Below are 27,725 nucleotides of genomic sequence, written 5' to 3' on the forward strand. Positions count from 1 at the left end.
CCTCTCCGCCTCCCTCTCCACCTCCCTCTCCGCCTCCCTCTCCACCTCCGCCTCCCTCTCCACCTCCCTCTCCGCCTCCCTCTCCGCCTCGCCCTTCTCCTTTCCAGATGCTTTTTGAAGTCTACCTGTTTGGCCAAGCTTCCGCTATCCTGCCCCTATATCCACTCGCTGGGTTCATTGATGAGCCCCGCTTGACAACACTCCTGTCAGACAGCCGTGGGCACTTTCCAGCTCACAGCCAAAGAAAGAAAAGGAGGCTTGCATTGATATAGCGCCTTTCACAACCTCAGGATGATCTACGGCCAATGAAGCACTTTGGCAGTGTATTCACTGTCGGGTCTGAGTGGGTAGCTCTCTCTCGGCCTCTGGTTCTAAAGGCCGGGGAGTCATGTCCCATTCTGGAGATTCGAACACAAGTCGACACTCGGTTTGCGGTACTGCGGGAGGTGCTGTATTGCCAGAGCAGCCTTTGACAAGAGGCTTGAAAGGCACAGTCCTCCCTTCCAGGTGGATGGTGAAGATCCCACGACAAAATGGCTTAAAAGCCAACCAGTGTCCTGGTCAACATTAACCCATCAACCACGGCCAAAATAAACCGGCAATGATTTTGTACAGTGAACAATAATACTACAGTCGATTCACAAGTAGGTACAGTCAATGACGCCGCTATCAAACATTTCCATAGCTAGGATTTGCATAGATGTAAGGAACTGATTAACGACAGTGCGCTGGATGGGGTTTCCCCCTCATTAGTGGTGCATTTTGCAATGTAGGAAACAGCAGCTGACACATTTACAGCGCACATTCTACAAATAAGGGTTGTCTGATCCTCCGACTGAGCTATACGATCACTGATAGACCAGGAACCCCGGGATAAATCGCTGGGCACTCCCATCGTACAGAGACCGGAAGCCGCCCACTCAGGCTGGGCTCTGAGTGCCGACCAGTCACTGGCACAGCTGGTTGAGTTGGGTTTACAGTAGAGAAGGCGAGTTGTTTCATTTTCCACTCGGCTCGATGCTAGAAGCAGGGCACCCACGGTTGGGCCTTTGGGTGTTGCTTGCGATTCTCCCGCAGTCCACCCGGGCTGCCAGGTTTCGCTTTCGAATGGCAACGTTGCGAACGTTTCCCCGTCACTTGCTTCATTCGATCGTGTTGCCTCAGTGCCCGGGACCCTGCACTCTGCAAGAGGAGGCCATTCAGCCCTCTGAGCCTCTGCTACCGCCCAATGAGGTTGAGGCAGATCTGTGACCTAATTCCATGGAGCCACCTTTGCTCCATACCCCTTCAAACCTTGTCAATCTCAGGTTTAAAATGAACAAGTGGATCAAAGCGTCACCTGCCATTTTCTGAGGAGAGTTCCGAGCTCCTATCATCCTGCAAAAGAACAAAGAACAATTCGGCCCTCCAAGCCTGTACTGGCCATGATACCACCCTTGGCTAAAACCCTCAGCACTTCCTTGTGCCGTATCCCTCGATACCCATCCTATCCATGTATTTGTCGAGATGCCTGTTGAACGCCATTAATGTACCTGCTTCCACAACCTCCCCTGGCAATGTGTTCCAGGCATTCTCCATCCTCTGCGTAAAAAACCTACCTCGCACATCTCCTCTAAACTTTGCCCCACGGACCGTTAGCCTGTGCCCCCTAGTGACTGACTCCTCCACCCTGGGAAAGGGGGCGCTCTACTCTATCCATGCCCCTCAGAATCTTATAGACCTCTATCAGGTAAAGTGTTTTCAAATTTCATCCCAAGTGTCTGTCGCTAATTTTGAGATTTTGCCCTCATCCTAGACTCCCTCATCAGCACAGAGTTCCCAATCTACCCGATCTGTTCCCCTCAATATCTTCAATCCTCAATCAAATCACCATTCATCTCACGTTCACAAGTAACCTCTCGTAATTTAACCCTCGGAGTTCAGGTGCCGTTCTGTTAAGCTGATGCTGCATTCTCTCCAAGGCTAATATATCTTTGCTGCAGGGTGGAGCAGGAACTGCTCACAGTGACACAGGGCGTGGTCTTCGTGTATCTGAAACATAGGATCATGGAATGCCTACAGTGCTGAAGGAGGCCATTCGGCCCATCGAGTCTGCACCGCCCCTCCAAAAGAGCACCCTACCTAGGCCCACTTCCCCGCCCTATCCCCGGAACCCCACCTAACCTGCACAACTTTGGACGCTAAGGGACAATTTAGCGTGGCCAACACACCTCACCCGCACATCTTTGGACTGTGGCAGGAAACCGGAGCACCCGGAGGAAACCCACGCAGACACGGGGAGAACGTGCAGACTCCGCACAGACAGTGACCCGAGGCTGGAATCGAACCCGGGCCCCTGGCGCTGGGAGGCGTGAGGCCAGTCTTCATGACATTTTAATGATCTCTGTACCAGCATCCCGCGTTTAATCGAACCTCTACCATTGTTAATTTTTCACCATTTAGGACCTACTGTGTTCGATCCATGTTCGGTCCAAAATGGATGGCCTGACGTTTGCCTGCATCAAAATTAATTTGCCACAGTTTGGCCCCTTCCCTTAATCTCTGAATATGTTACACTGCCATTTACACAATGCAATGCCGCCTATCTTTGTGTCATCGTCATTAATAAATACAGCCAATAGTTGCGGATCCAACACAGTTCCCTGTGGAACACCACCCTGCCAATTGCTGATTCTGCGATCCCCCATCCGCGCGCGATTCTATTTTCCTGCCGCTTATCAATGAGATTTCCCGTTGAAGCCAACCCGCACCACTGGGACACCCATGGGGGGGGGGGGGGGGGGGGGGCGCTGCTGGCAGGAAAACAGAATCCCAAGACCAGGGAATTCTGGCCAAGATCCGGAGACATTTCCTTGTCCACTACTTTACTTACCACTGCGAAATGGATCTGAGTTAGGTGGTGCAGTGTAAATCTAGACATAGTTCATTTACTCGGTAGTACGTCTATTCACATGCTACTAGAAAAGGTTTGTATTACTTACCCCTTACCCAATATCTGCCAACAGTCCAGTGCCCCAGCAGTCCCCCTTTTGTACCCTTTGGATGAAACAAAATTCAATAAGTTAAACAAAAGGTCTAAAATGAGAGAAGAAGTGAGGGTGACTACCCCTGAATGGGGCACTGTAACAAAAAATCAAAACGTCAGAGGAAACTTACAAAATCAAAATAAAAAGCCAATCCCGGGGGTGATGGTGGAGCCCAGCCCCCGCACTGCCCACAGGGCACGGAAGCGTTTTTAATATGTGCTCGTGGCGGCTTAACCAATCAATACCTTCCACCTGCTTATCATTAACTTTAAGAATACAGTTAACACAACACCAACAATCTCCACAATATTCAGTCAGGTTGATCAGGTTAGAAATTCTTTCAACGGCCTCGCCCTCCATTGCCTCCTGAGGCAGAGACTTGCCCAGGGCAATGGAGGGCGAGACCGTTGAATATTTTTAAGGCGGAGGCAGACAGATTCTTGTTGGGGGAAGGGGAATCAAAGGTTATTGGTGGGTAGGTGGGAATTCAGAACTCGAAACACAGTTAGATCAGCCACGATCTTATTGACTGGCGGAGCGGGTTCGAGAGGCTGAATGGCAATCTTCTCACCGACGTCCCTTTAAACCCTGGGCTGGAAACCATCTGCCCCTGGGGATTTGTCACTTTGTTGCTGCTTTTAATTTGCTTGATTGAATTCAATTTGGCGAATCGGAAAGACCATTCGAAGGACCATCCGGCGCAGACCCAATCCCTGCCCTTTCCCTGTAACCCCAACTGACCTTTTGGACACTTCGGGGCAACTTAGCATGGCCAGTCCACCTAAACGGCACATAGAACATAGAACAGTACAGCACAGAACAGGCCCTTCAGCCCTCGATGTTGTGCCGAGCAATGATCACCCTACTCAAACTCACGTATCCACCCTATACCCATAACCCAACAACTCCCCCTTAACCTTACTGTTTAGGACACTACGGGCAATTTAGCATGGCCAATCCACCTAACCCGCCTAATCCACATCTTTGGAGTGTATTCATTGCTTGTATTAATTGTGTGGAGATCCTTGACCTGATTCAATTTGAGTTTACTTGGGGTTTCCAGCGTGCTGACCTCTTTCTTTCCTGTAAATATCGACATTAACTGTATTAGCTCTCTGCCACTTCCTTATTTTCATTGACATTGTTACCGCCATCTGTTTGCAAAGGCCCCTCATTACTGCTGGCCTTCCTCTTTCCCCATATAATCATAAAAAATACTTTGTGTCAGCTTTGCTACTTCTTCCAAGTTGCTTTTCTTCTTCCTGTTCAGAAATCTTTCTGTCTGTTCCTTTGGCTCAACTTGCAAACATACCAATTAGGAGGAGGATTTGGCCATTCAGCACCTCGAGCCTGCTCTGTCATTTCAATACGATCACGGCTGATTGTGGCCTCAACTCCACATTCCGCCTCCTCTATGACTTCCACGTCAGTCGAGAATCTATCTACCCCTGCTTTAACCAGATCCGATGAGCCAGCTTCTGGGGAAGACAGTTCCAAAGTGTCACGAACGGGAGAGAGGGAAACTAAACTTCTTTATCCTCTCACTGTCCGCCCCTAAGCAAGGACGTTTTTCAAGTACTTTTAAAATAGGCCGTGGTGTGTTTTCCCAAGCCCTCAGTTTGTGACATCCATTTGATGAGTAACTCGCAGCAAACTCACTTTATGGTTAACTCAGAAGGTTAGTTTAAATCTGGTTCAAACCCCGGGGGTGGGTGGGGGGATATGGTGGGAGTGTTCGCAGATGCGCACACAACACACACAAACATACCCGCACACACTACACACACTCACAAACAACAGACACATACATACACACACACGCTCACACACAGGCACACACATACAAACACACACACACAGGAAACACACACATACAACACACACACACAGATACACACACATACAACACACACACACACAGATACACACAACACACATACACACAGACACACACACAGATACACACACACAGAAACACATACAGATACAGACACACACACACACAGATACACACAGACACACACACAAATACACACACACAGATACACACACACAGAAACACACACATGCACACACACACAGATACTAACAGACACACAGATACGCACAGACACACAGACAGATGCGCACAGACACACAGATACACACAGATATGCACAGACGCACAGGTATGCACAGACACACACAGATACATGCACACACAGACACACAAACACACAGATACGCAGACACACACACACACAGATACACAGACACACACACACACACAGAAACACATACAGATACTCACAGACACACACACAGACACACACACACACAGATACACACAGACACACACACAAATACACGCACACAGACACACACAGATACATGCACACACAGACACACACACACACAGATACACAGACACACACACACACAGAAACACATACAGATACTCACAGACACACACACACACAGAAGCACACACACACACAGACACACACACAGATACACACACACACACAGTCACGCACAGACACACACACAGATACACACACACACATGCAGACATGCACACACAGACACTGATGCAAGCGCAGACACACACACACAAACACATTCGCACATGTACATACGCACACAAATGCACACATAAACAAATATATAGACAGTAAGGCGGAATAGAAAAGAGGAAGATTTACAACTGTGGGCAACACCTGTAAAAAGAACCACAGAAATGAATATTAATTCACGTGATTTCCAGAATCCAGGAAGTCAGAGTCCAGCGGGTCTTTCCTTCGTGGTGGAGTTCGTCCAGATGAGTTCCTTATTGGGGATGAGACAAATGACCCTGAGGCCAATGGGCTTTCAGAGTGTCGACAACTTGCCAGGCGATGATCCAAAAGGCGAGAAATATGGGGCCATGTGAAATGTCTCATTGGTTAGGTCATTGCAGCCTCAAAAGCAGTATCTGTCCTCCTGGCTGAAAACCACTGTTTTCCTTAGGAGCAAAATGGTTGCTATTAACGCATCTTCAGGTGTAACGAGTTTTGATGTCTCTGTCTTTGCTATCGCCCTGGCTGGAGGAGTCAGTTCTTTCAATATCCACCCTGTCAACACACTTCAGAACCTCATTTGTTTCAATTAGATCATCTCCTTCTTCTAAGCTCCACTAGATACAGGCCCAAACTGTCCAATCTTTCCTCAAGACCACCCCATCATCCCAGTTATCAGCCTCCCCCAGTCGCCAGGGTCTGTGCTATTTCTTTTGCATTTTTCTTTCAGTTTTAAATTGTCTACAAACTGATTCTGTGTCACAACGAACGCCTCTCACTGACTTTCTTGCATTGTACTAGGGGCAGCACGGTAGCATAGTGGTTAGCACAGTTGCTTCACAGCTGCAGGGTCCCAGGTTCGATTCCCGGCTCGAATCACTCTCTGTGCGGAGTCAGCACGTTCTCCCCGTGTGTGAGTGGGTTTCCTCCGGGTGCTCCGGTTTCCTCCCCCAGTCCAAAGATGTGCAGGTTAGGTGGATTGACCATGCCAAATTGCCCTTAGTGTCCAAAATTGCCCTTAGTGTTGGGTGGGGTTACTGGGTTATGGGGATAGGGTGGAGGTGTTGACCTTGGGTAGGGCGCTCTTTCCAAGAGCCGGTGCAGACTCGATGGGCCGAATGGCCTCCTTCTGCACTGTAGATTCTATGATCAGACCTGTCCTGTTTAGTGTCGACAATCTCTCTCATTGCCCCTTCCTCAGTCAAGAGTCTGCGTTGCTGTTTTTGTATTTTTCACTTTCAAACACTTTATTACGTTCAATCGTAGAATGATTGCTATTCGATAAATATCCATGGACCGTTAGGCCCATGTAAATCAGGCTTGTTGTTCGTTACTGAGACTGATATGGCAGCCCCCCCCGTGATGGTTCCAGGACATGTTGTTCCACAAAGATGTCCGGGACGCACTCAAAAGAAAGTTGCTACCTCTCTGAAACATGCTTGCCCCCTACCTGGATGAACGTTCAAACCTCACTCAGCCTGAGCTTCCTGCTGGTCTGACCTCTACACTTACACAAGATAAAGCCTCACATTAGCCACATCTGGAGAGTTGGTGCAGACACGATGGGCCGAATGGCCTCCTTCTGTGACTCAGGTTCTCAATTCCACCTTTAAAGCCTTCACTGCCTGTTTATCTCTCATTATTATCCTCGCTCATTATTGAAGTGATTCCATTCTGAATCGCTTTGGTTATAGTTTCCCCTCTATCTTTCCTGTCGATCTTATAACTCTGGTATATTTAGTTCAACGTTCTGGCTGGTTTGCAGACATGTTTCAATAATGGCCACCGCCTCATTTCCTCCAAGTTGTGTTTCCGCCTGCAATTCATTAATCTCTGTATCTCCCTCCCCTCCTTTATCTCTTCTTCCCTCGCTCTGTCAACTCTCTCACTCCATTTTCCCCTCTCTTGCTCCATTTTCCCCCTCTCGCTGTCCCCCTCTCTTTCATTACCCCCACCTTCCCTGCACCATTTCTCTCTCTCGCTCTGCCCCCTCTCTCTAGTTTTCTCTCTGGCTCTCGTTTCACTTGCCCCGTCTCTCACTCTGTTTCTCCCCTCTCTCACTCCGTTCTTCCATCTCTTGCTCTGCTCTCCCTTCTCTCACCTCCCCCCCCCCCCCCCCCTCCATGCTCTTTCTCCCTCCCTCACTTTGCACCGTTGAAGTCAACAGAAGTAAACAGCCGAGGCGAGTTGCAACGAGCCTGTGATTTTGCTGTTAATGCTGGTTTATTTATTGTAAACTTGTTGCATTGTTGAATTAGAGCCGCACTTCCTTGTTATCTTTGTGCCTGCTTTAAATTGTTTGTTGGACACAGTTGCCACAATAAAACAATAAAAGCAAATGTGTTTACTGAATAAGCCGGAGCTCCCACTTCCTTATAGCTTTGGAATTCCCTGCATTCGTAAGGAAAGGACAGGACATCAACCCATTAAGAATCTGTGGTAAACCACTGTTACACCTTTATTAGGTGATGTATGGTAGGACCTGTACTACAGGTTCGCCGGTAGTCCCTGCCGGCTGGCTCCGTCCAGCAGGCGGAGTATAAATATGTGTCCCCCCCCCATGCAGCAGCCATTTCGCCAACTGCTGTGGGAGGCCGCACATCTTAGAGCAGTAAAGCCTCGGTTGTATCCAACTCTAGTCTTTGTTCAATTGATCGTGCATCAGAATCCAGATGCTGGTTTAGCACAATGGGCTAAATAGCTGGCTTGTAAAGCAGAACAAGGCCAGCAGCGCGGGTTCAATTCCTGTACCGGCCTCCCCGAACAGGCGGCGGAATGTGGCGACTAGGGGCTTTTCACAGTAACTTCATTTGAAGCCCACTTGTGACAATAAGCGATTTTCATTTTGGGGCTGGTTTAGCTCACTGGGCTAAATCGCTGGCTTTGAAAGCAGACCAAGGCAGGCCAGCAGCACGGTTCAATTCCCGTACCAGCCTCCCCGGACAGGCGCCGGAATGTGGCGACTAGGGGCTTTTCGCAGTAACTTCATTTGAAGCAGACTCGTGACAATAAGCGATTTTCATTTTTCTCATTTCATTTCATTTCACTTTCAAAATGTAATAAGACATGTAAGTTTGATGGACAAGTCTGGGACATAATTGGGAGTGCGTCAGAGAGTGGGGTTAGTTACACTCAGTGAAACATCCTGGGAAAATCCATGTGGACGACGCTATCCTAACTTGCCGCAGCAGGGGAAATCGCATTAGGTTGGCTGGAATGTCAATTAACTCTATACCCAATATGGCTCTATATTGGCTTCACTGTGGAGTAAAATCAGGCAGCACGTTAAACCAGTATTATTGCCCCGTCCACAGATTCTCCTGAAACTCGCTGGGCAGTTAGGTTAAAATCACCTCCGTTGGGTTGAACAGCCAAATTCACGCGAACACATGGGGTAAAGAGGACCATTCGGCCCCTCGAGCCTGCTCCGCCATTCAATAAGATCTTGGCGTGACTCTTTTGCTTCATCACATTCCAATGGAGCGTGAAGAGGTAAAGCCGGTACCGGAGTATGGCTCCCAAAGCAACAGCATCTCTGGAATACTCCTGCCCTTCCGTTCCAATGGGAGGAAAATCCGGCATTCCTGGCAACGGGTGTGCGCTCCTAGCCACTACCCAGCCTGCCTCGATGGCCATGCGGAATGGTCAGCCTGGACGTTTTCGGGCGGGATTCACCAATCCCGCAGCAGAGTGTCCACGCCGTCGTAAACGCCGTCGTGTTTTACGACATTGTGAATGGGCCGCTACCACGTCCAATTCTGGCCCCTACAGGGGGCCAGCACGGTGCTGGAGCGGTTCGCGCTGCTCCAGCTGCAGATCACGGCGTGAACTGTTCACAGAACATAGAACATTGAACATACAGTGCAGAAGGAGGCCATTTGGCCCATCGAATCTGCACCGACCCACTTAAGCCCTCACTTCCCGTACCCCAATAATCCTTCCTAACCTTTTTAGACACTAAGGGCAATTTAGCACAGCCAATCCACCTAACCTGCACATCTTTGGACTAGAACAAAGAACAAAGAAAAGTACAGCACAGGAACAGGCCCTTCGGCCCTCCTAGCCTGCGCTAACTATGCTGCTCGTCTAAACTAAAATCTTCTACACATCCGGGGTCCGTATCCCGCTATTCCCATCCAATTCATGTCGGAGGAAACCGGAGCACACGGAGGAGACCCACGTAGACACGGGGAGAACATGCAGATTCCGCACAGACAGTGACCCAAGCCGGGAATCGAACCTGGGTCCCTGGAGCTGTGAAGCCACAGTGCTAACCACTTGTGTTACCGTGCTGCAAAAAAATACTTTTCACTCGGTACACGCGATAATAAACAAATCCAAATCCAAAAAGGAACAATAATCTTCTGCCAGGGTGGTGATGCAACGGCAAAAGCCCCTTGCATTTATGTAGCAGCCTCTAACCAGAGCAAAGCGTCAGGGACTTTGCAGGAGTGTTATCAACCAACAGATTATGCAGTCAGCTCAATGCTACTTGAGGCTATCTTGTAAAGGGTGCTGGGAAAACCACAAGCCGCGAAAGGCGCTATATGAATGTAAGATGTTTTGTTCTCCTCTCCCTGCCCATCTCTGCCTTGTCAATCAACCAACTCAAAAAGGGGCGGACAAAAATTGTGAAGAGAGACTAAAAGGACTGGAGTCAGGATTTGCACGTACAGCGCAGAGGTTTTGATATTATGGTGGATTTCTGCTTAATTGACTCTCTATATTAATTGACTCTCTATATTAATTGACTTTCTATATTAATTGACTCTCTATATTAATTGACTCTCTATATTAATTGACTCTCTATATTAATTGACTCTCTATATTAATTGACTTTCTATATTAATTGACTCTCTATATTAATTGACTTTCTATATTAATTGACTCTCTATATTAATTGACTCTCTATATTAATTGACTCCCTATATTAATTGATTCTCTATATTAATTAACTCCCTATATTAATTGACTCTCTATATTAATTAACTCCCTATATTAATTGACTCCCTATATTAATTGACTCCCTATATTAATTGACTCTCTATATTAATTGACTCTCTATATGAATTGACTCGCTATATTAATTGACTCGCTATATTAATTGACTCGCTATATTAATTAACTCTCTATATTAATTGACTCTCTATATTAATTGACTCGCTATATTAATTAACTCCCTATATTAATTGACTCCCTATATTAATTGACTCCCTATATTAATTGACTCTCTATATTAATTGACTCCCTATATTAATTGATTCTCTATATTAATTGATTCTCTATATTAATTGATTCTGTAATAATTAACTCCCTATATTAATTGACTCCCTATATTAATTGACTCCCTATATTAATTGACTCTCTATATTAATTGACTCCCTATATTAATTGACTCTCTATATTAATTGATTCTCTATATTAATTGATTCTGTAATAATTAACTCCCTATATTAATTGACTCCCTATATTAATTGACTCTCTCTATTAATTGACTCTGTAATAATTAACTCCCTATATTAATTGACTCTGTAATAATTAACTCCCTATATTAATTGACTCCCTATATTAATTGACTCTGTAATAATTAACTCCCTATATTAATTGACTCTCTATATTAATTGACTCCCTATATTAATTGACTCTCTATATTAATTAACTCCCTATATTAATTGACTCTGTAATAATTAACTCCCTATAGTAATTGACTCTCTATATTATTGACTCCCTATATTAATTGACCCTCTATATTAATTGACTCCCTATATTAATTGACTGTAATAATTAACTCCCTATATTAATTGACTCCCTATATTAATTGACTCTGTAATAATTAACTCCCTATATTAATTGACTCTCTATATTAATTGACTCTGTAATAATTAACTCCCTATATTAATTGACTCTCTATATTAATTAACTCCCTATATTAATTGACTCTCTATATTAATTGACTCTCTATATTAATTGACTCACTGTAATAATTAACTCCCTATATTAATTGACTCCCTATATTAATTGACTCACTGTAATAATTAACTCCCTATATTAATTGACTCCCTATATTAATTGACTCTCTATATTAATTGACTCCCTATATTAATTGACTCACTGTAATAATTAACTCCCTATATTAATTGACTCTCTATATTAATTGACTCCCTATATTAATTGACTCACTGTAATAATTAACTCCCTATATTAATTGACTCCCTATATTAATTGACTCCCTATATTAATTGAATCTCTATATTAATTGACTCTCTATATTAATTGACTCTCTATATTAATTGACTCTCTATATTAATTAACTCCCTATATTAATTGACTCCCTATATTAATTGACTCTCTATATTAATTGACTCTGTAATAATTAACTCCCTATATTAATTGACTCCCTATATTAATTGACTCTCTATATTAATTGACTCTAATAATTAACTCCCTATATTAATTGACTCTGTAATAATTAACTCCCTATCTTAATTGACTCCCTATATTAATTGACTCCCTATATTAATTGACTCTCTATTTTAATTAACTCCCTATATTAATTGACTCTGTAATAATTAACTCCCTATATTAATTGACTCCCATATTAATTGACTCTGTAATAATTAACTCCCTATATTAATTGACTCTCTATATTAATTGACTCCCTATATTAATTGACTCTCTATATTAATTAACTCCCTATATTAATTGACTCTGTAATAATTAACTCCCTATATTAATTGACTCTCTATATTATTGACTCCCTATATTAATTGACTGTAATAATTAACTCCCTATATTAATTGACTCCCTATATTAATTGACTCTGTAATAATTAACTCCCTATATTAATTGACTCTCTATATTAATTGACTCTGTAATAATTAACTCCCTATATTAATTGACTCTCTATATTAATTGACTCTGTAATAATTAACTCCCTATATTAATTGACTCTGTAATAATTAACTCCCTATATTAATTGACTCTCTATATTATTGACTCCCTATATTAATTGACTGTAATAATTAACTCCCTATATTAATTGACTCCCTATATTAATTGACTCTGTAATAATTAACTCCCTATATTAATTGACTCTCTATATTAATTGACTCTGTAATAATTAACTCCCTATATTAATTGACTCTCTATATTAATTGACTCTCTATATTAATTGACTCCCTATATTAATTGACTCCCTATATTAATTGACTCCCTATAATAATTGACTCTCTATATTAATTAACTCCCTATATTAATTGACTCACTGTAATAATTAACTCCCTATATTAATTGACTCCCTATATTAATTGACTCTCTATATTAATTAACTCCCTATATTAATTGACTCACTGTAATAATTGACTCCCTATATTAATTGACTCCCTATATTAATTGACTCCCTATATTAATTAACTCCCTATATTAATTGACTCTCTATATTAATTGACTCTCTATATTAATTAACTCCCTATATTAATTGACTCACTGTAATAATTGACTCCCTATATTAATTGACTCCCTATATTAATTGACTCCCTATATTAATTGACTCTGTAATAATTAACTCTCTATATTAATTGACTCACTGTAATAATTGACTCCCTATATTAATTGACTCCCTATATTAATTGACTCCCTATATTAATTAACTCCCTATATTAATTGACTCTCTATATTAATTGACTCTCTATATTAATTAACTCCCTATATTAATTGACTCTCTATATTAATTGACTCTCTATATTAATTAACTCCCTATATTAATTGACTCACTGTAATAATTGACTCCCTATATTAATTGACTCCCTATATTAATTGACTCTGTAATAATTAACTCCCTATATTAATTGACTCCCTATATTAATTGACTCCCTATATTAATTGACTCTGTAATAATTAACTCTCTATATTAATTGACTCACTGTAATAATTGACTCCCTATATTAATTGACTCCCTATATTAATTGACTCCCTATATTAATTGACTCTGTAATAATTAACTCCCTATATTAATTGACCCTCTATATTAATTGACTCCCTATATTAATTGACTCTGTAATAATTAACTCCCTATATTAATTGACTCCCTATATTAATTGACTCCCTATAATAATTGACTCTCTATATTAATTGACTCCCTATATTAATTGACTCCCTATATTAATTGACTCTGTAATAATTAACTCCCTATATTAATTGACCCTCTATATTAATTGACTCCCTATATTAATTGACTCTGTAATAATTAACTCCCTATATTAATTGACTCCCTATATTAATTGACTCCCTATAATAATTGACTCTCTATATTAATTGACTCCCTATATTAATTGACTCCCTGTATTAATTGACTCTCTATATTATTGACTCTTTATATTAATTGACTCCCTATAATAATTGCCTCCCTGTTCCTCTTGCTTTACAGTTCCTCTGCCTCAAGAACATCCGGACCTTTTTAAATGCATGCTGTGAGAAGTTCAACATGAAAAAGAATGAACTGTTCGAAGCCTTCGATCTATTTGACGTGCGAGATTTTGCCAAGGTACCGCATCTATCCTACAAAACTGAGATCTCACTCTCGGTGTCTGGGTCCTTTGGGAAATTGAAACCTGCGAGGAAGTTGGATTCATATTTTATCGAGTTGTGATTAGCACTTTGTAGTTTTCCTTTGTGAATGGAGATATTGGAGGAGCCCGCTTGGTTACCTGGCACGATGGTTAGCATGGCTGCCTCACGGCGCCAGGGACCCGGGTTCAATTCCGGCCTAGGGTGACTGTGCGGAGTTTGTACGTTCTCCCCGTGTTTGCGTGGATTTGCTCCGGGTGAAGAGAGACTAGAAGGACTGCAGTCAGGATTTGCACGTACAGCGCAGAGGTTTTGATATTATGGTGGATTTCCGCTTAATTGAATCTCTATATTAATTGACTCTCTATATTAATTGACTCCCTATATTAATTGACTCTCTATATTAATTGACTCCCTATATTAATTGACTCTCTATATTAATTGACTCTCTATATTAATTGACTCCCATATTAATTGACTCTCTATATTAATTGACTCCCTATATTAATTGACTCTCTATATTAATTGACTCTCTATATTAATTAACTCCCTATATTAATTGACTCCCATATTAATTGACTCCCTATATTAATTGACTCCCTATATTAATTGACTCTCTATATTGACTCCCATATTAATTGACTCTCTATATTAATTGACTCCCTATATTAATTGACTCCCTATATTAATTGACTCTCTATATTAATTGACTCCCTATATTAATTGACTCTCTATATTAATTGACTCTCTATATTAATTGACTCCCTATATTAATTAACTCCCTATATTAATTGACTCCCTATATTAATTGACTCTCTATATTAATTCAATGGGTTGGTGCATACTCGATGGGCCGAATGGCCTCCTTCTGCACTCTAGGGATTTGATGATCTGAAAGTGGGGAAGCATTGTGACTGTCAATATTGCAATCTTAATTAACCTTCCAAATTCACTGGCCAGAACATTTTGGGCCTGTTGGAAACAGGCTGGGAGGTGGGAAAACTGGTGCAGGAAGGCATCCTGGGGTGGGGGTAAAGGGGGGCGATGGGGGGGGTTTGGGAGGGGGGTTTCTGTCACCTGCTCACCACCCTGCCATTTTGCCAAAGGCGTCAAGCAAGCCATTCGCTGGGAGCCTAATTGAGCTGCCTGGCTTTTGTGAAACCCCTCCCCACCCATCAACTCCGACACTCCCCCCCCCCCTGTCACCGGACCCTGTCCCCCCTCCCCCCAAGACCCCGCTTACTTCTTGTCCACCAGGGTGCCCAACTACCAACGTCGCCCCTGTAGTTTCGACCTCACTACCCTCCTGACATCTCTGTCAACACCCTGCCCCTCCTCTGTCCAGTCCATCTCCCTTGGGCATGGGACCCGGGTTCGATTCCAGCCTTGGGCGACTGTACGTTCTCCCTATGTCTGCGTGGGTTTCCTCCAGGTGCTCCGGTTTCCTCCCACAATTGGCCACGCTAAATTGCCCCTTAGTGTCCAAAAAGGTTAGGTGGGGCTGTGGGTCTAGTTAGGGTGCTCTTTCAGAGGGTCAGTGTAGACCCGATGGGCCGAATGGCCTCCTTCTGCACTGTAGGAATTCTACAATTCGCGTAATTCTCAGTCCTGTCCACTGCAGATTCTGGCGCTGCAGGGACTAGAAAGAGAAATCTGATTGGTCACCAGTCTCGGAGGCGAGCCTTCCTCCTGGCTGAGGGGCGGAGCGTCGGATACCAGCCAATGAATGCATGTTGGACTGTTGAACGGCTGAAGGGCAGGCAGAATCGGTAGCTACGCGTTCTCCACCGACTTCTTGCATGGTGGGAAGGGAAACCATCCTACACATCTGAGCCCAGAGGACGGGTTGCGGGTGGCAACGTCCCACAGGCCGCAGGGCGGCCACGTCCAGGTGGTCTGCTTTGGCCACGTTCGCTGTGGGAGGAATATCGGGCAGGCTGTCAGGAGGAGCCAATCTCTGGCCACGGAACCTCCCAGGGCAGGCGGGCGCTGGGGTCACTGTCTGATCCAAACCATGCTGGCTCCGCGGAGCCAAGTTGTAGAATGGGCCGGGACACAGCAGACTCAACTTTCACAACTCTGAAACCAAATGTTATCATATTATCACATTCTGGGCTGTGACCAAAGCCACAAGGGTGAGGGGAAATAGCTCCAGTCAGCAGGAAACCAGAGTGAATGCACAACTCATAGGATTGATGTCTGGGTAAGTATTGAGATAACGGAGGTGACACAAGCCAGGGTGGGATGCAGGAGATTGAGATCGGATTGGAAACTGAAAAATGGACGATTTTCCTTCCATTGCTTTAACTTTGTGTAATTTTTCACAATCCTTTATTGTCTAACAGAAGTGAATCATACTTGGGGTTTTTTACCCTTTGTGGGTTCTCTCGTGAACTATGCAGTCATAGTGATATCACACAGCCACCGACAACACGGTTTCAGGATGCCTTGGCAACTGTTGATGTACAATTTACTCCATTGGGCAATATTTTAAAGCTGCTTCCCCCAACTGGCCTCAGTATCCATGGTCCAGGGATGTAGAAAGAGATTACAACCCTCCCCAGTGTGTAACTGGTTATATTCCCAGTGTTTTGAAATGTCTGCTCCGTTCTCCCAGTCTCCTTTACAGCCTGTTCTCTTTGCTCCGTGTCCACGCCCAGGCTGAACCAATCTGGCTCAGAGAACATCAATAGCAATCAGACTCACCCAATCAAACGCAAAACAAGCGAACGCTGCACCTGGGAGGAATCAGCCAGCTTCCACAGCCAGGTTCGGCCTAGTGCTGAGGAGAGGGCCGCATGTACCCGCGATACCTCGGTCCATCAAATATACCCGCCAGAACACATCGGGCGGGATTTTCCAGCCTTCCCGTGAGTGGGATCTTCCGGTTCAGCTAAAGCCGCCCCTTTGGAGGGCGAGCCATGCAAAAACCTTTGGGGGGGACTGGACGGTCCTGCCAGCGGCCAATGGCTCTTGGCTGGGGTCCGATTGGTATAAACCTTAACACAGCAAAGTCAACACTGCGGCTACCAGAGCACGTCAAAGGCTAGGAATCCTACGTCGAGTAACTCACCCCCTGAGCCCCCAAAGCCTGTCCACCATCGACAAGGCACAAGTCAGGAGTGTGATGGAATACTCTCCACTTGCCTGGATGAGCGCAGCTCCAACAACACTCAAGAAGCAACGCAATTCAGTACAAAGCAGCCCCGCTTGATTGCTCCTCCTTCCACAAACATTCACTGCAACGCACAGGGGCAGCCGTGTGTTCCATCTACAAGATGCACTGCAGCAACTCACCAAGGTTCCTTTGGCAGCACCTTCCAAACCTGTGACCTCTACCATCTAGAAGGGCAGGACCTGGGAACCGCACCACCTGGAGGTTCCCCTCCAAGTCATTCACCACCCTGACTTGGAAATGTATCGCCCGTTCCTTCACTGTCGCTGGGTCAAAATCCTGGAACTCTCTCCCTAACAGCACTGTGGGTGTACCTACACCTATAGGACCGCAGCGGTTCAAGAAGGCAGCACACCACCACCTTCTGAAGGGCAACTAGGGATGGGCAATAAATGCTGGCCTAACCAGTGACCCCCCCACCTCCCGTAAATGAATTTGAAAAAAAAAACCCTCGAGAGGAATGGAGGAAACTCAATAAAAACTTCTAAGATGCGCCGGGAGACTTTACTAAAGCTACTGATGTTATGGCTGGGCAAACAGATCTAAATTAACCAGCTTAGATCTAATGAGACTGTCTCACATTACGCCTGATGAACAAGATCAATGTAAGTGGGCGAGGGCTCAGGGCTGAACTTGGCTCGAGCTTTGTGTCATTAATGCCCTTCCACAGTCCACCATAAATTATCACATCCTCCCAGTTTCTCAGTAATTTGCCATAACTGCAATAATGTGGCTTTGTCTGATCGGACACTTTAATATCGCTGAGCTTTGAGTAGTCTCTCTAATCTTACCTCATTACAAGGTTGGCTCGGAGACTCTTTAATCTCTTCCAGGTCATCGATCCTCTCATCTTCCCTTCTCGCCATCGAGCTGTTTTGTTGCGTGGATCCTCTGAACCCCGGCCTCTTCCATCTTTGCTTGCAAGCTAAACCTGTTATCCGCGATTAAAATGTTCCCTGGTAACTCCCGACCCCCAACCAGACAGGAGGAGGCCAGCGGCAAACAGCGTCGCCTCCGCGTCCCCTTTGAGGTCGCGCCTCAGTGAGCAAATATCCCTTCCTCCGGTCTAGACATAATTCTCCAGCAGCCAGAGTTCAAATCCCACAGCCGACAGTTACTTTCAATGAATTAGTAAATCTGGGGGCGGCATGTGGCGCAGTGGTTAGCACTGGGACTGCGGCACTGAGGACCCGGGTTCGAATCCCGGCCTTGGGTCACTGTCCGTGTGGAGTTTGCACATTCTCCCCGTGTCTGCGTGGGTCTCGCTCCCACAACCCCAGAGATGTGCAGGTTAGGTGGATTGGCCACGCTAAATTGCCCCTTAATCGGAAAAATGAATTGGGTACTTTAAATTTTTTTTTTTTTTAAACCCATCTGGTCCACTAATGCTCCTGCAGGGAAGGAGATCTGTCATCCTTACCTGGTCTAGCCGCCACGTGACTCCAGACCCACAGTAATGAGGTTGCCCTCTTAACTGCCCCTTGGAAATGGCCACGAGCGTCGCTCCGCTCAAGGGCAATTAGGGACAGGCACTGGTCACTGGGCGCGGAAGGTCGGAAGTGTGCCAGTGGACTCCGTGCCCTCCATCTCCAAGGCTACCTGCCTGCGAGCGTAGCCACGGTAGAGAGGCAGATAGTGGACCCCCTCGAACACCCCTCCCCCCCCACCCACCCCCGCCACTACCGGGGCCCGTTAATGGCTTCTGAGGGGGTCCTCCCTCCCGTCCCCTCCTCCCTCCGGCCCAGGTGATACACAATTAATACACCTCGCCTGTTCCTCCGAACGTTTACAATATCACGGACAAATCCCAACAAGATAATTTGACAAGACGTCGACAGCGGTGACTGTGACGTTGCGATGTTTCTCGGGAGCCTTTGCCTCTGTACCCCGCAGTGGGGGACATGCCCGGAATGTTCCGCAGACTTCAAACCGGAAAACGCTGCAGACCCTCAACTGGCTCGGCAGCGACTGGGGCAAGGGAAGCAAAGTCGGCGTGCGTTTGGGAATCGAATCACTGGGTCTGAAACGTTAACTCTGGCGGGGGAGATTACTCGGGCGCTCCCCACCCCCACCAGCTCGCTGGCGGTGCGCCCTTTCAGTCCCTCCGAGGTCTATGCCATTTGCTGCGTTTTCCGTTTGAAGTTGAGGGTTCGAGCAGCCGCAGTGTGTGGCATTATCACACCATTACCCCCCCCCCCCCCCCCGCCATTCTCTGCGCAAATCAGCAACGTGCAATCTGGGAGGAATGTTCCAACGTGTTTCAGTGTTGAGTTTGCAATGACTGAAGGGTGTTTGAATCAAGCAGCAGTCCACTTTACCCGAATCAAGTGGGTTTACAGTAAAGCCCCTTCCTTCGAGCTGATACGGATGTCCTGGCAGCCGTTTTTTGGTTTTTCTTTAGCTCTAAAATGTGTTGCTCTTTGGAGAGCCTAACAAGTGTTTTTTTCTCGGTTGATAACTCTGTCAGGATGTAGCTGGGGTGCTTTGTAAAGTATGTAACTTTTACTGCTGTTGGTGGTTTGTGATGGGAAACGGATTGGAGGGTGCACACAGTTGCTTTGCTGTGGTAAACCTGTGCGCCTTTGAACCGCTGATAGACAATTGCAACAGCGCAAGGTGCAGATTGAGAAATTTCACTTCATGCCTAATATGGTCCTTCCCCTTTGAAAGGTGTAAGTCAAGGCCCTGTTTTCACAGAACCATTTTTTGAGCTGGCGTGCACACTCACACTCATACACATATCACACTCATTCACACACTCACACCCACACACATACTCACACCCACGCACATTCACACTCACACACACCTACTCACACACACACACTCGCTCAGACTCAAACACACACTCACACTTGCACACTCACACTGGCACACACACTCACATGCACTCACACTTACACACACACTCTCACGCACACACACAAATTCATATGTACACACACAGTCACACATCCACTCATACATGCTAACACACTCGTGCACACACACTGACACATACATACCTACTTACGCACACACTGACACACAAACACACTGACGCACACATACGCACTGACACACACTTGCTCGCAAAGCCATGCACACACACACAGTCACACTCACTCACGCACACTGATACAGTACACACACGCACACTCACACGCACATACCCACTGACACACACTGATACAAACATACACACTCCCACACACCGATATACACACACACTTATGCAAATACTCACACTCACACAGTCACATTCACTCACACACACATACTCACAGTCACATATACAGTCACACTGATACACAAGCTCACACACATAGACACGCTCACACAGTCAAACATACACTCCCACTCAGGCATGCACATACACACACACCACACACACAAACACACTTAGACACACACACACATTCACATACACTCTCTCACACACACACTCACACACATACACACACTCACACATACACACAAACACACTTAGACACACACACACACACATTCACACACACTCTCTCACACACATACACACACTCACACATACACACACCACACACAAACACACTTAGACACACACACACATTCACACACACTCTCTCTCACACACACACACATACATACACACTCCACAGACACAAACACACTTACACACAAACACACACACACACACACTCACACATACACACGACACACAAACACACTTAGACACACACACATTCACACGCACTCTCTCACACACACCACACAACAAACACACTTAGACACACACACACACATTCACACATACACACACTCACACATATGCACACACAAACACACTTAGACACACACACACACATTCACACGCACTCTCTCACACACACACTGACGCACATATACACACACTCCACAAACACAAACACATTTACACACAAATACGCACACACTCACACACATGCTCACATGTGCACACACACACACACACAAACACTTTTGTGTTAGGAGATGGTTTGTTGACCCCGGTGGATATATTTTAGAATAATTCCTGATTATTCAATTTTGGATTTTCTTGGAACAAGAGAAGCTATTAATAAATGTCCAATCTCACACAATATTTGAGCTGACCTCTCTGAATGATCGGTTTGACCAGTCCAGACCCTCTGTGGGACACAGAGTGTATCATTTGGAGCTGGTTTATTTACGCACAAAAACGATCACATCACAGGTCTTTTCATCGGCAGCTCCCCTAGTCTTGTGTCGCCTGCCTCTGCACAACAGGCTTCATAACTTCCTCACGGATTGATTGATACACACACAAACAAAATGCCTTCGAGATTGGAGCTGCTGATCAAACCCCTGTGGGTATTTGACAGGGGCTGAATGTTTCTCCCGTACAATCCATCCCGTGTTAGCCGCGGGATCTGTCTCTCTTCCTTCACTGAAGCATTTGAGACTCGGTTGGACACAGATATGAAGTCTCGGTCAAAAGAGCTTGAGGAACTAATGCATTCTTCAGTCCATACACACCAGCTCCCACAGCCTGCGTGGGGTTAGTTAATGTATGCCTGGATGGGAATTGGGATTTACATTTGAGCTGGGAAACAACAAATTCAACACAGAGTAGCTTCTGTGACAGCGCTGGCTCGTGTATCTATATAACAGAAATTACCGTTAGATCATCGCGAGAATCCTCCTCAATCACCTCCTCCCAGTGGCTGAAGTGCTCCTCCCTGAGTCTAAGTGCGGCTTCTTCCCATCCAGAGGCTCCATGGACATGATCTTCAGCGCGTGACGAATCCAGGAAAGGTGCAGGGAGCAGCATCAACCTCTGTACACGGCCTTCTTCAATCTCGCAAAGGCCTTCGACTCTGTCAACCGTGAGGGACTGTGGAACATCCTCCTCAAATTCGGCTGCCCGCAGACATTCGTCGTTCTCCGCCTGCTCCACGATGACATGCAAGCCGTGATCCTCACCTAATAGAACCACCACAGGTCCAATACGTGTGCAAACTGGGGTCACACAGGGCTGCGCCATCGCACCAACGCTCTTCTCCATCTTCCTCGCAGCAACACTCCACCCCGTCACCCTGAAGCTCCCCGCTGGAGAGGAGCTAACCGACTGGACAGGCAGGAAGCCGTTGAGCCTCCGACACTTCCAGGCCAGAACCAAGGTCACCCCGACCTCTGAGCGAGCTGCAGTACGCAGACGACGCCAGTGTGCGCTCACACTCAGAGGCCGAGCTACAAACCATCATTGGCACATTCACCGAGGCATGTGAGAGAATGGGCCTCAGACTAAACACCGGAAAACAAAGGCTCTCTATCAGCCTGCTCCTGCCACACAAAATGCCCCTCAACGCGTCAAAATCCACGGTGAGCCCCCGTGGACAATGTGGATCATTTCTCATGCCCTCTCGGTGCGAGCAGCCATTGACCATGAAATCCAGCATCGACATCAGTGCCGTCTTCATGCGCCTGAGGAACAGATTATTCGAAGACTGAGACCTCACACCCAGCACCAAGCTCATGGTCTACAGAGCAGCTGTGATCCTCGCCCTCCTGTATGCATCAGAAACATGGACAATGTACAGCAGATACCTCAAATCCCTGTTGGGATATCACCAACGTTGCCTCTGCAAACTCCTGCAAATCCCCCTGGCAGGATACACGTACCAACGTGAACGCCCTCTCCCAGGCCAATATGCCCTGTATCGAGGCACTGGTCACACTCGACCAGCTGCGATGGGCTGGGCCACATTGTCCACATGCCCGACACTAGGCTCCTGAAACAAGTGCTTCACTCCGAGCTCCGCAATGGCGAAGCGATCAGCAGGAGGGCAGGGGAAACACCACAAGGACACTCTGTAAACCTCCCTAAATAAATGCAACACCCCCATCGACAGGTGGGACTCGCTGCTTCAGAACACACAAACTGGAGAAGCATCCGCAAAGACGGCAATCACCTCGAGCATCGCAGGGTGGGGCACGCGGGGGCCAAGCGTAAACAGCGCAAGGAGAGCACAGAATCCAGAGCGTCTCACCCACCCACCTCATCAAACACCACTTGCCCCTGTGGCAGAGTCTGCGGCTCCAGGATCGGACTAACTCCACACAGACAATCACCCCAGGTTGGAATTGAACCCAGGTCCCTTCTGCTGTCAGGCAGTAATGTTTTTTTGTTTTTCTTTTAATTTAGAGTACCCAATTCTTTTTTTTTCCAATTAAGGGGCAAATTAGCTTGTCCAATCCACCTATCCTGCACATCTTTGGGTTGTGGGGGTGAAACCCACGCAGACACGGGGAGAATGTGCAAACTCCACACGGACAGTGACCCAGGGCCGGGATCGAACCTGGGACCTCGGCGCCGTGAGGCAGCTGTGCTAACCACTGCGCCACCGTGCCGCTCCTTCAGGCGGCAGTGTTAATCACTGTGCCGCCCTTGGGGTGGCATGGTAGCACAGTGGCTAGCCCTGTTGCTTCACAGCACCAGGGTCCCAGGTTCGATTCCCGACTTGGGTCACTGTCTGTGCGGAGTCTGCACGTTCTCCCCGTGTCTGCGTGGGTTTCCTCCGGGTTCTCCGGTTTCCTCCCATAGTCCAAAGATGTGCAGGTTAGGTGGAGTGACCATGATAAATTGCCCTGAGTGTCCAAACGTTAGGTGGGGTTGATGGGTTGCAGGGATAGGGTGAAGGTGTGGGCTTAGGTATGATGCTCTTTCAGGGGTAGACTCAATGGGCCGCATGGCCTCCTTCTGCACTGTAAATTCTATGATGATGATCATGTTTGACAAGATGTTCAACTGGAGTGAATCATGCATTCAGATACTGACCACAACATCTCAGCAGTAGATCCACAGCATTTGATGCATGAACTCACGATTGTGATGTCTTGGTCAGATTCCTTCAACCACAGCTACCTATGGCCAAACCTCACACACACACACTCACTCTGCTCACTGTGGCTGAAGGCGAAGGGAAACACCTCTCACTTCACTACATGTAGAACAGGCCATCAGGGCGTTAATGAAGCAACTCACCGTTCAACCTGCCCTTGGCGTAAAACCGCACAGGCCTGCGCAGAAATAATCGGCCAGTCAAACCTGTCTCAGTTCCTGGACTATCAGCATCGTCACAAAACCATCTGAAATATTGTGCATTTATATAGCGCCTCTCACATCCTCAGGCTGTCCCAAAGCACTTTGCATCCAATGAGGCGCGTGTGTGTGAAGGGCAGTCACCGCTGTAGCGCAGGAAACACGGCAGTCAGCTTGCGCACAGTAAGCTCCCGCGGGCAGTCACGTGAAAATGGCCAGGTCGGCGGATCTTAGTGATGTTGGCTGAGGGTTAAATATTGGAGCAGGTTGAGGCCTGGCTTCTCCTTCCAGAGTACAACACTGAGACGTCAACTTGGCACCTCCCAATTGCAGTTTCCTGTGCCGAGCTAGATCAGTGCTGGTGCCTCTCAACTCTTCACAATTGAGGTAAATGGTTGGGTTGAGGGGACTGAAGAGATTGTCGCTAAATTTGCCGATGGCACAAAGATAGAGTCATACAGTCATAGATGTTTACAGCATGGAAACAGGCCCTTCGGCCCAGCTTGTCCATGCCGACCAGTTTCTATCACTAAGCTAGACCCACTTGCCCGCATTTGGCCCATATCCCTCTGTACCCACCCTGCCCATGTAACTGTCTCACTTTTTTAAAGGAAAAAATCGTACTCGCCTCTACCACTGCCTCTGGCAGCCCGTCCCAGATGCTCACCACCCTCTGTATGAAGAAATTCCCCCTCTGGTCGCTTTTGTCTCTCTCCCCTCTCACCTTAAACCTGTGCCCTCTAGTTCTAGACTCCTCTACTTTTGGGAAAAGGTATCGACTATCGACCCTATCGATGCTCCTCATTAGTTTATAGACCTCTATAAGATCACCGCGAAGCCTCCTACGCTCCAGGGGGGAAAGTTACAGCCTCTCCTTATAGCTCAGCCCATCAAGTCCTGGTAGCATCCTCGTAAATCCCTTCTGCACCCTTTTCAAGTTTAGCAATATCCTTCCTGTAATAGGGTGACCAGAACTGAACACAGTATTCCATGTGTGGTCCGACCAATGTCTTGTACAACTTCCAACAAGACGTCCCAACTCCTGGATTCAATATTCTGACCAATAAAACCTGGCATGCCGAATGCCTTCTTCACTACCCTGTCCACCTGCGGCTCCACCTTCAAGGAGCTATGAACCTGTACTCCTAGATCCCTTTGTTCTGTAACTCTCCCCAACTCCCCACCATTAACTGAGTAGGTCCTGCCCCGATTTGATCTAGAAGGAAAATAAATTGTGAAGCGGATGTAAGGAGGATACAAAGCGACATAGATAGAAATAGGAGCAGGAGGAGGCCATTCGGCTCGGCCATTCAATATGATCATTTTTAATAAATGTATTTTATTCCAAACATATTGAAAAGTACAAAAATGCAAATCAGGAACATTATCAACACCCCCACAGTTCACAGTTTGATCAATGTTTCCCCCATTTCACCCCATTCCCCTCCCCCCTCCCCCACCTCCGCGACAAACAATTGCTCAAACATGGTCATGAACTGTCCCCACCCCGTCTCCAAGCCCTCCGCTGACCCCCTCAACCCAAACCTAAGCCAGGCCGCCACCCCGGGGGCGTTGCAGATCACCAATCGTACAATATTCTTCGCCGGGCCAATTAGAGAGGCGAAGGTCACGACGTCGGTCCCCTTCCCCTCCATTAGCTCCGGCGTTTCCGATACCCCAAAGATCGCCGCTACAGGGTCCGGCCCGGCCTCTACCCTCACTGTCTTCGATAGCATCTCAAACCCCACTCCCAGTATATCTCCAGCTTCTCGCTGCCCCAGAACATGGGCCCGTGATTTTCTGATCCTCGCCCGCACTTCCCACACTCGTCTGCTCCCCACTGGAAGAACCCACTCATGGCCGCCCAGTAATAATGTAGCAGGTTTGGTCGCGCCCTTTCTGCCTCTACCTCTGTGACAGGGACTTCTTCACCCTCGGTACCTTCCCCACCCATATAAACTCCAAAATCGCTGCGTCCAGTTTCCTGAAGACAGCCTTCGGGATAAAGATTGGGAGGGTCTGGAATACAATCAGGAACCTGGGCAGCATGTCCGCCTTAACCACCTGGACCCTCCCCGCCATTGTCAGGTGTGGTGTATCCCACCTCCTAAAATCCCCCCGAACCTCCTCCACCAACATTGTCAGGTTCCACTTGTGCATCGTCGCCCACTCCCCCGTCACCTGGACCCCCCGATACCTGAATCTGTCCCTGGAAACCCTAATTAGCAATGGCCCCAGATTGGCTCCCCGACTGGCCGCATTCACCGGAAACACCTCACTCACTCCGACATTCAACTTATATCCCGAGTAGGCCCCGAACTTTTCTGGTATGTCCCTAATTCTCCCCACACTCTCTAGCGATTCCTACAGGAACAGCAGCAGGTCGTCCGCATATTACGGCACCCGGTGTTCCCGACTCCCCCACACACTCACCTGCCACTCCACTGACCCCCCCTAAGGGCCATCGCCAAGGGCTCTATCGCCAGCGTGAGGAACAGCGGCGACGGCGGACACCCCTGCCTCGTTCCCCAGTGCAACCCAAATCTCCGTCAACTCATTTCATTTGTTTGTACACTCACCACCACATACAACAGACGCACCCACGCCACAAACTTGGGGCCGAACCCCGAACCTTCCCAGGATCTCAAAGAGCTACCGCCACTCCATCTTCTCCGCGTCCATAGAGACCACTACTCTGGCACGCCCCTTCGGCGGGGTCACATTTAGTAACCTCCTGATGTTACTGGAAAGCTGCCAATTTGACGATAACCCACCTCGTCCCATCATCCAAATCATTGAAGCAGTTGAGGCCCCACCATTGGTAGCCTACAGGTGGTGGTTTTCCCATGCATTTGCTGGCCTTGTCCTTCTAGGTGGTAGAGGTCATGGATTTGGAAGATGCTATCTAAGGAGCCTCGGTGAGCGCAGCTTGTAGATGACGCGCATTCTGCGGCTCCAGTGCATTGTTGGTGGGGAGTGAATATTCAAAGTGGTGGATGGGACATCACATCGACTGGTGCCCCTTTATCTACCCTGCTTGTTACACTCACAAAGAATTTTCCAGAATCTCAGGAACCTGCAGTGTATCCAATATCTCTGCAGCCACTTCTTTTAAGACACGAGGATGCAGGGCATCAGATCCAGGGTCGCTTTAACTCCCGTCAGCTCTCCCAATATGTTTTCCTTAGAGATTGCGATTGTTTTAATTAGATTCTCCCTTCTTTTTGCCTCTTGATTTTCAACTACTCTTGGGCTGCGTTTTGTGTCTTCTATTGTGGAGGCAGATACAAAATATTTGTTTAAAGCCTCTGCTATTTCCTTGTTTCTCAGTATTAATATTAATCAGTACCACATTAGGGATGCTT

The 27,725-nt window shown here is 46.7% G+C and overlaps 1 protein-coding gene across 2 annotated transcripts in view; it reads left to right on the forward strand.

Moving 5' to 3' along the window:
• The window catches only part of LOC119957156 (proto-oncogene vav-like), a 111,054-nt gene that overhangs the window by 15,190 nt on the left and 68,139 nt on the right, over positions 1–27,725 (forward strand). For both annotated transcript variants that reach the window (XM_038784927.1, XM_038784926.1), the window contains exon 2: positions 13,989–14,105. In XM_038784927.1, coding sequence (XP_038640855.1) covers positions 13,989–14,105 — 117 coding nt within the window. The remainder of the gene's footprint in view (positions 1–13,988; positions 14,106–27,725) is intronic.

This window comes from Scyliorhinus canicula, chromosome 25, assembly GCF_902713615.1.
Source record: "Scyliorhinus canicula chromosome 25, sScyCan1.1, whole genome shotgun sequence".
Taxonomy (NCBI): Eukaryota; Metazoa; Chordata; class Chondrichthyes; order Carcharhiniformes; family Scyliorhinidae; genus Scyliorhinus; species Scyliorhinus canicula.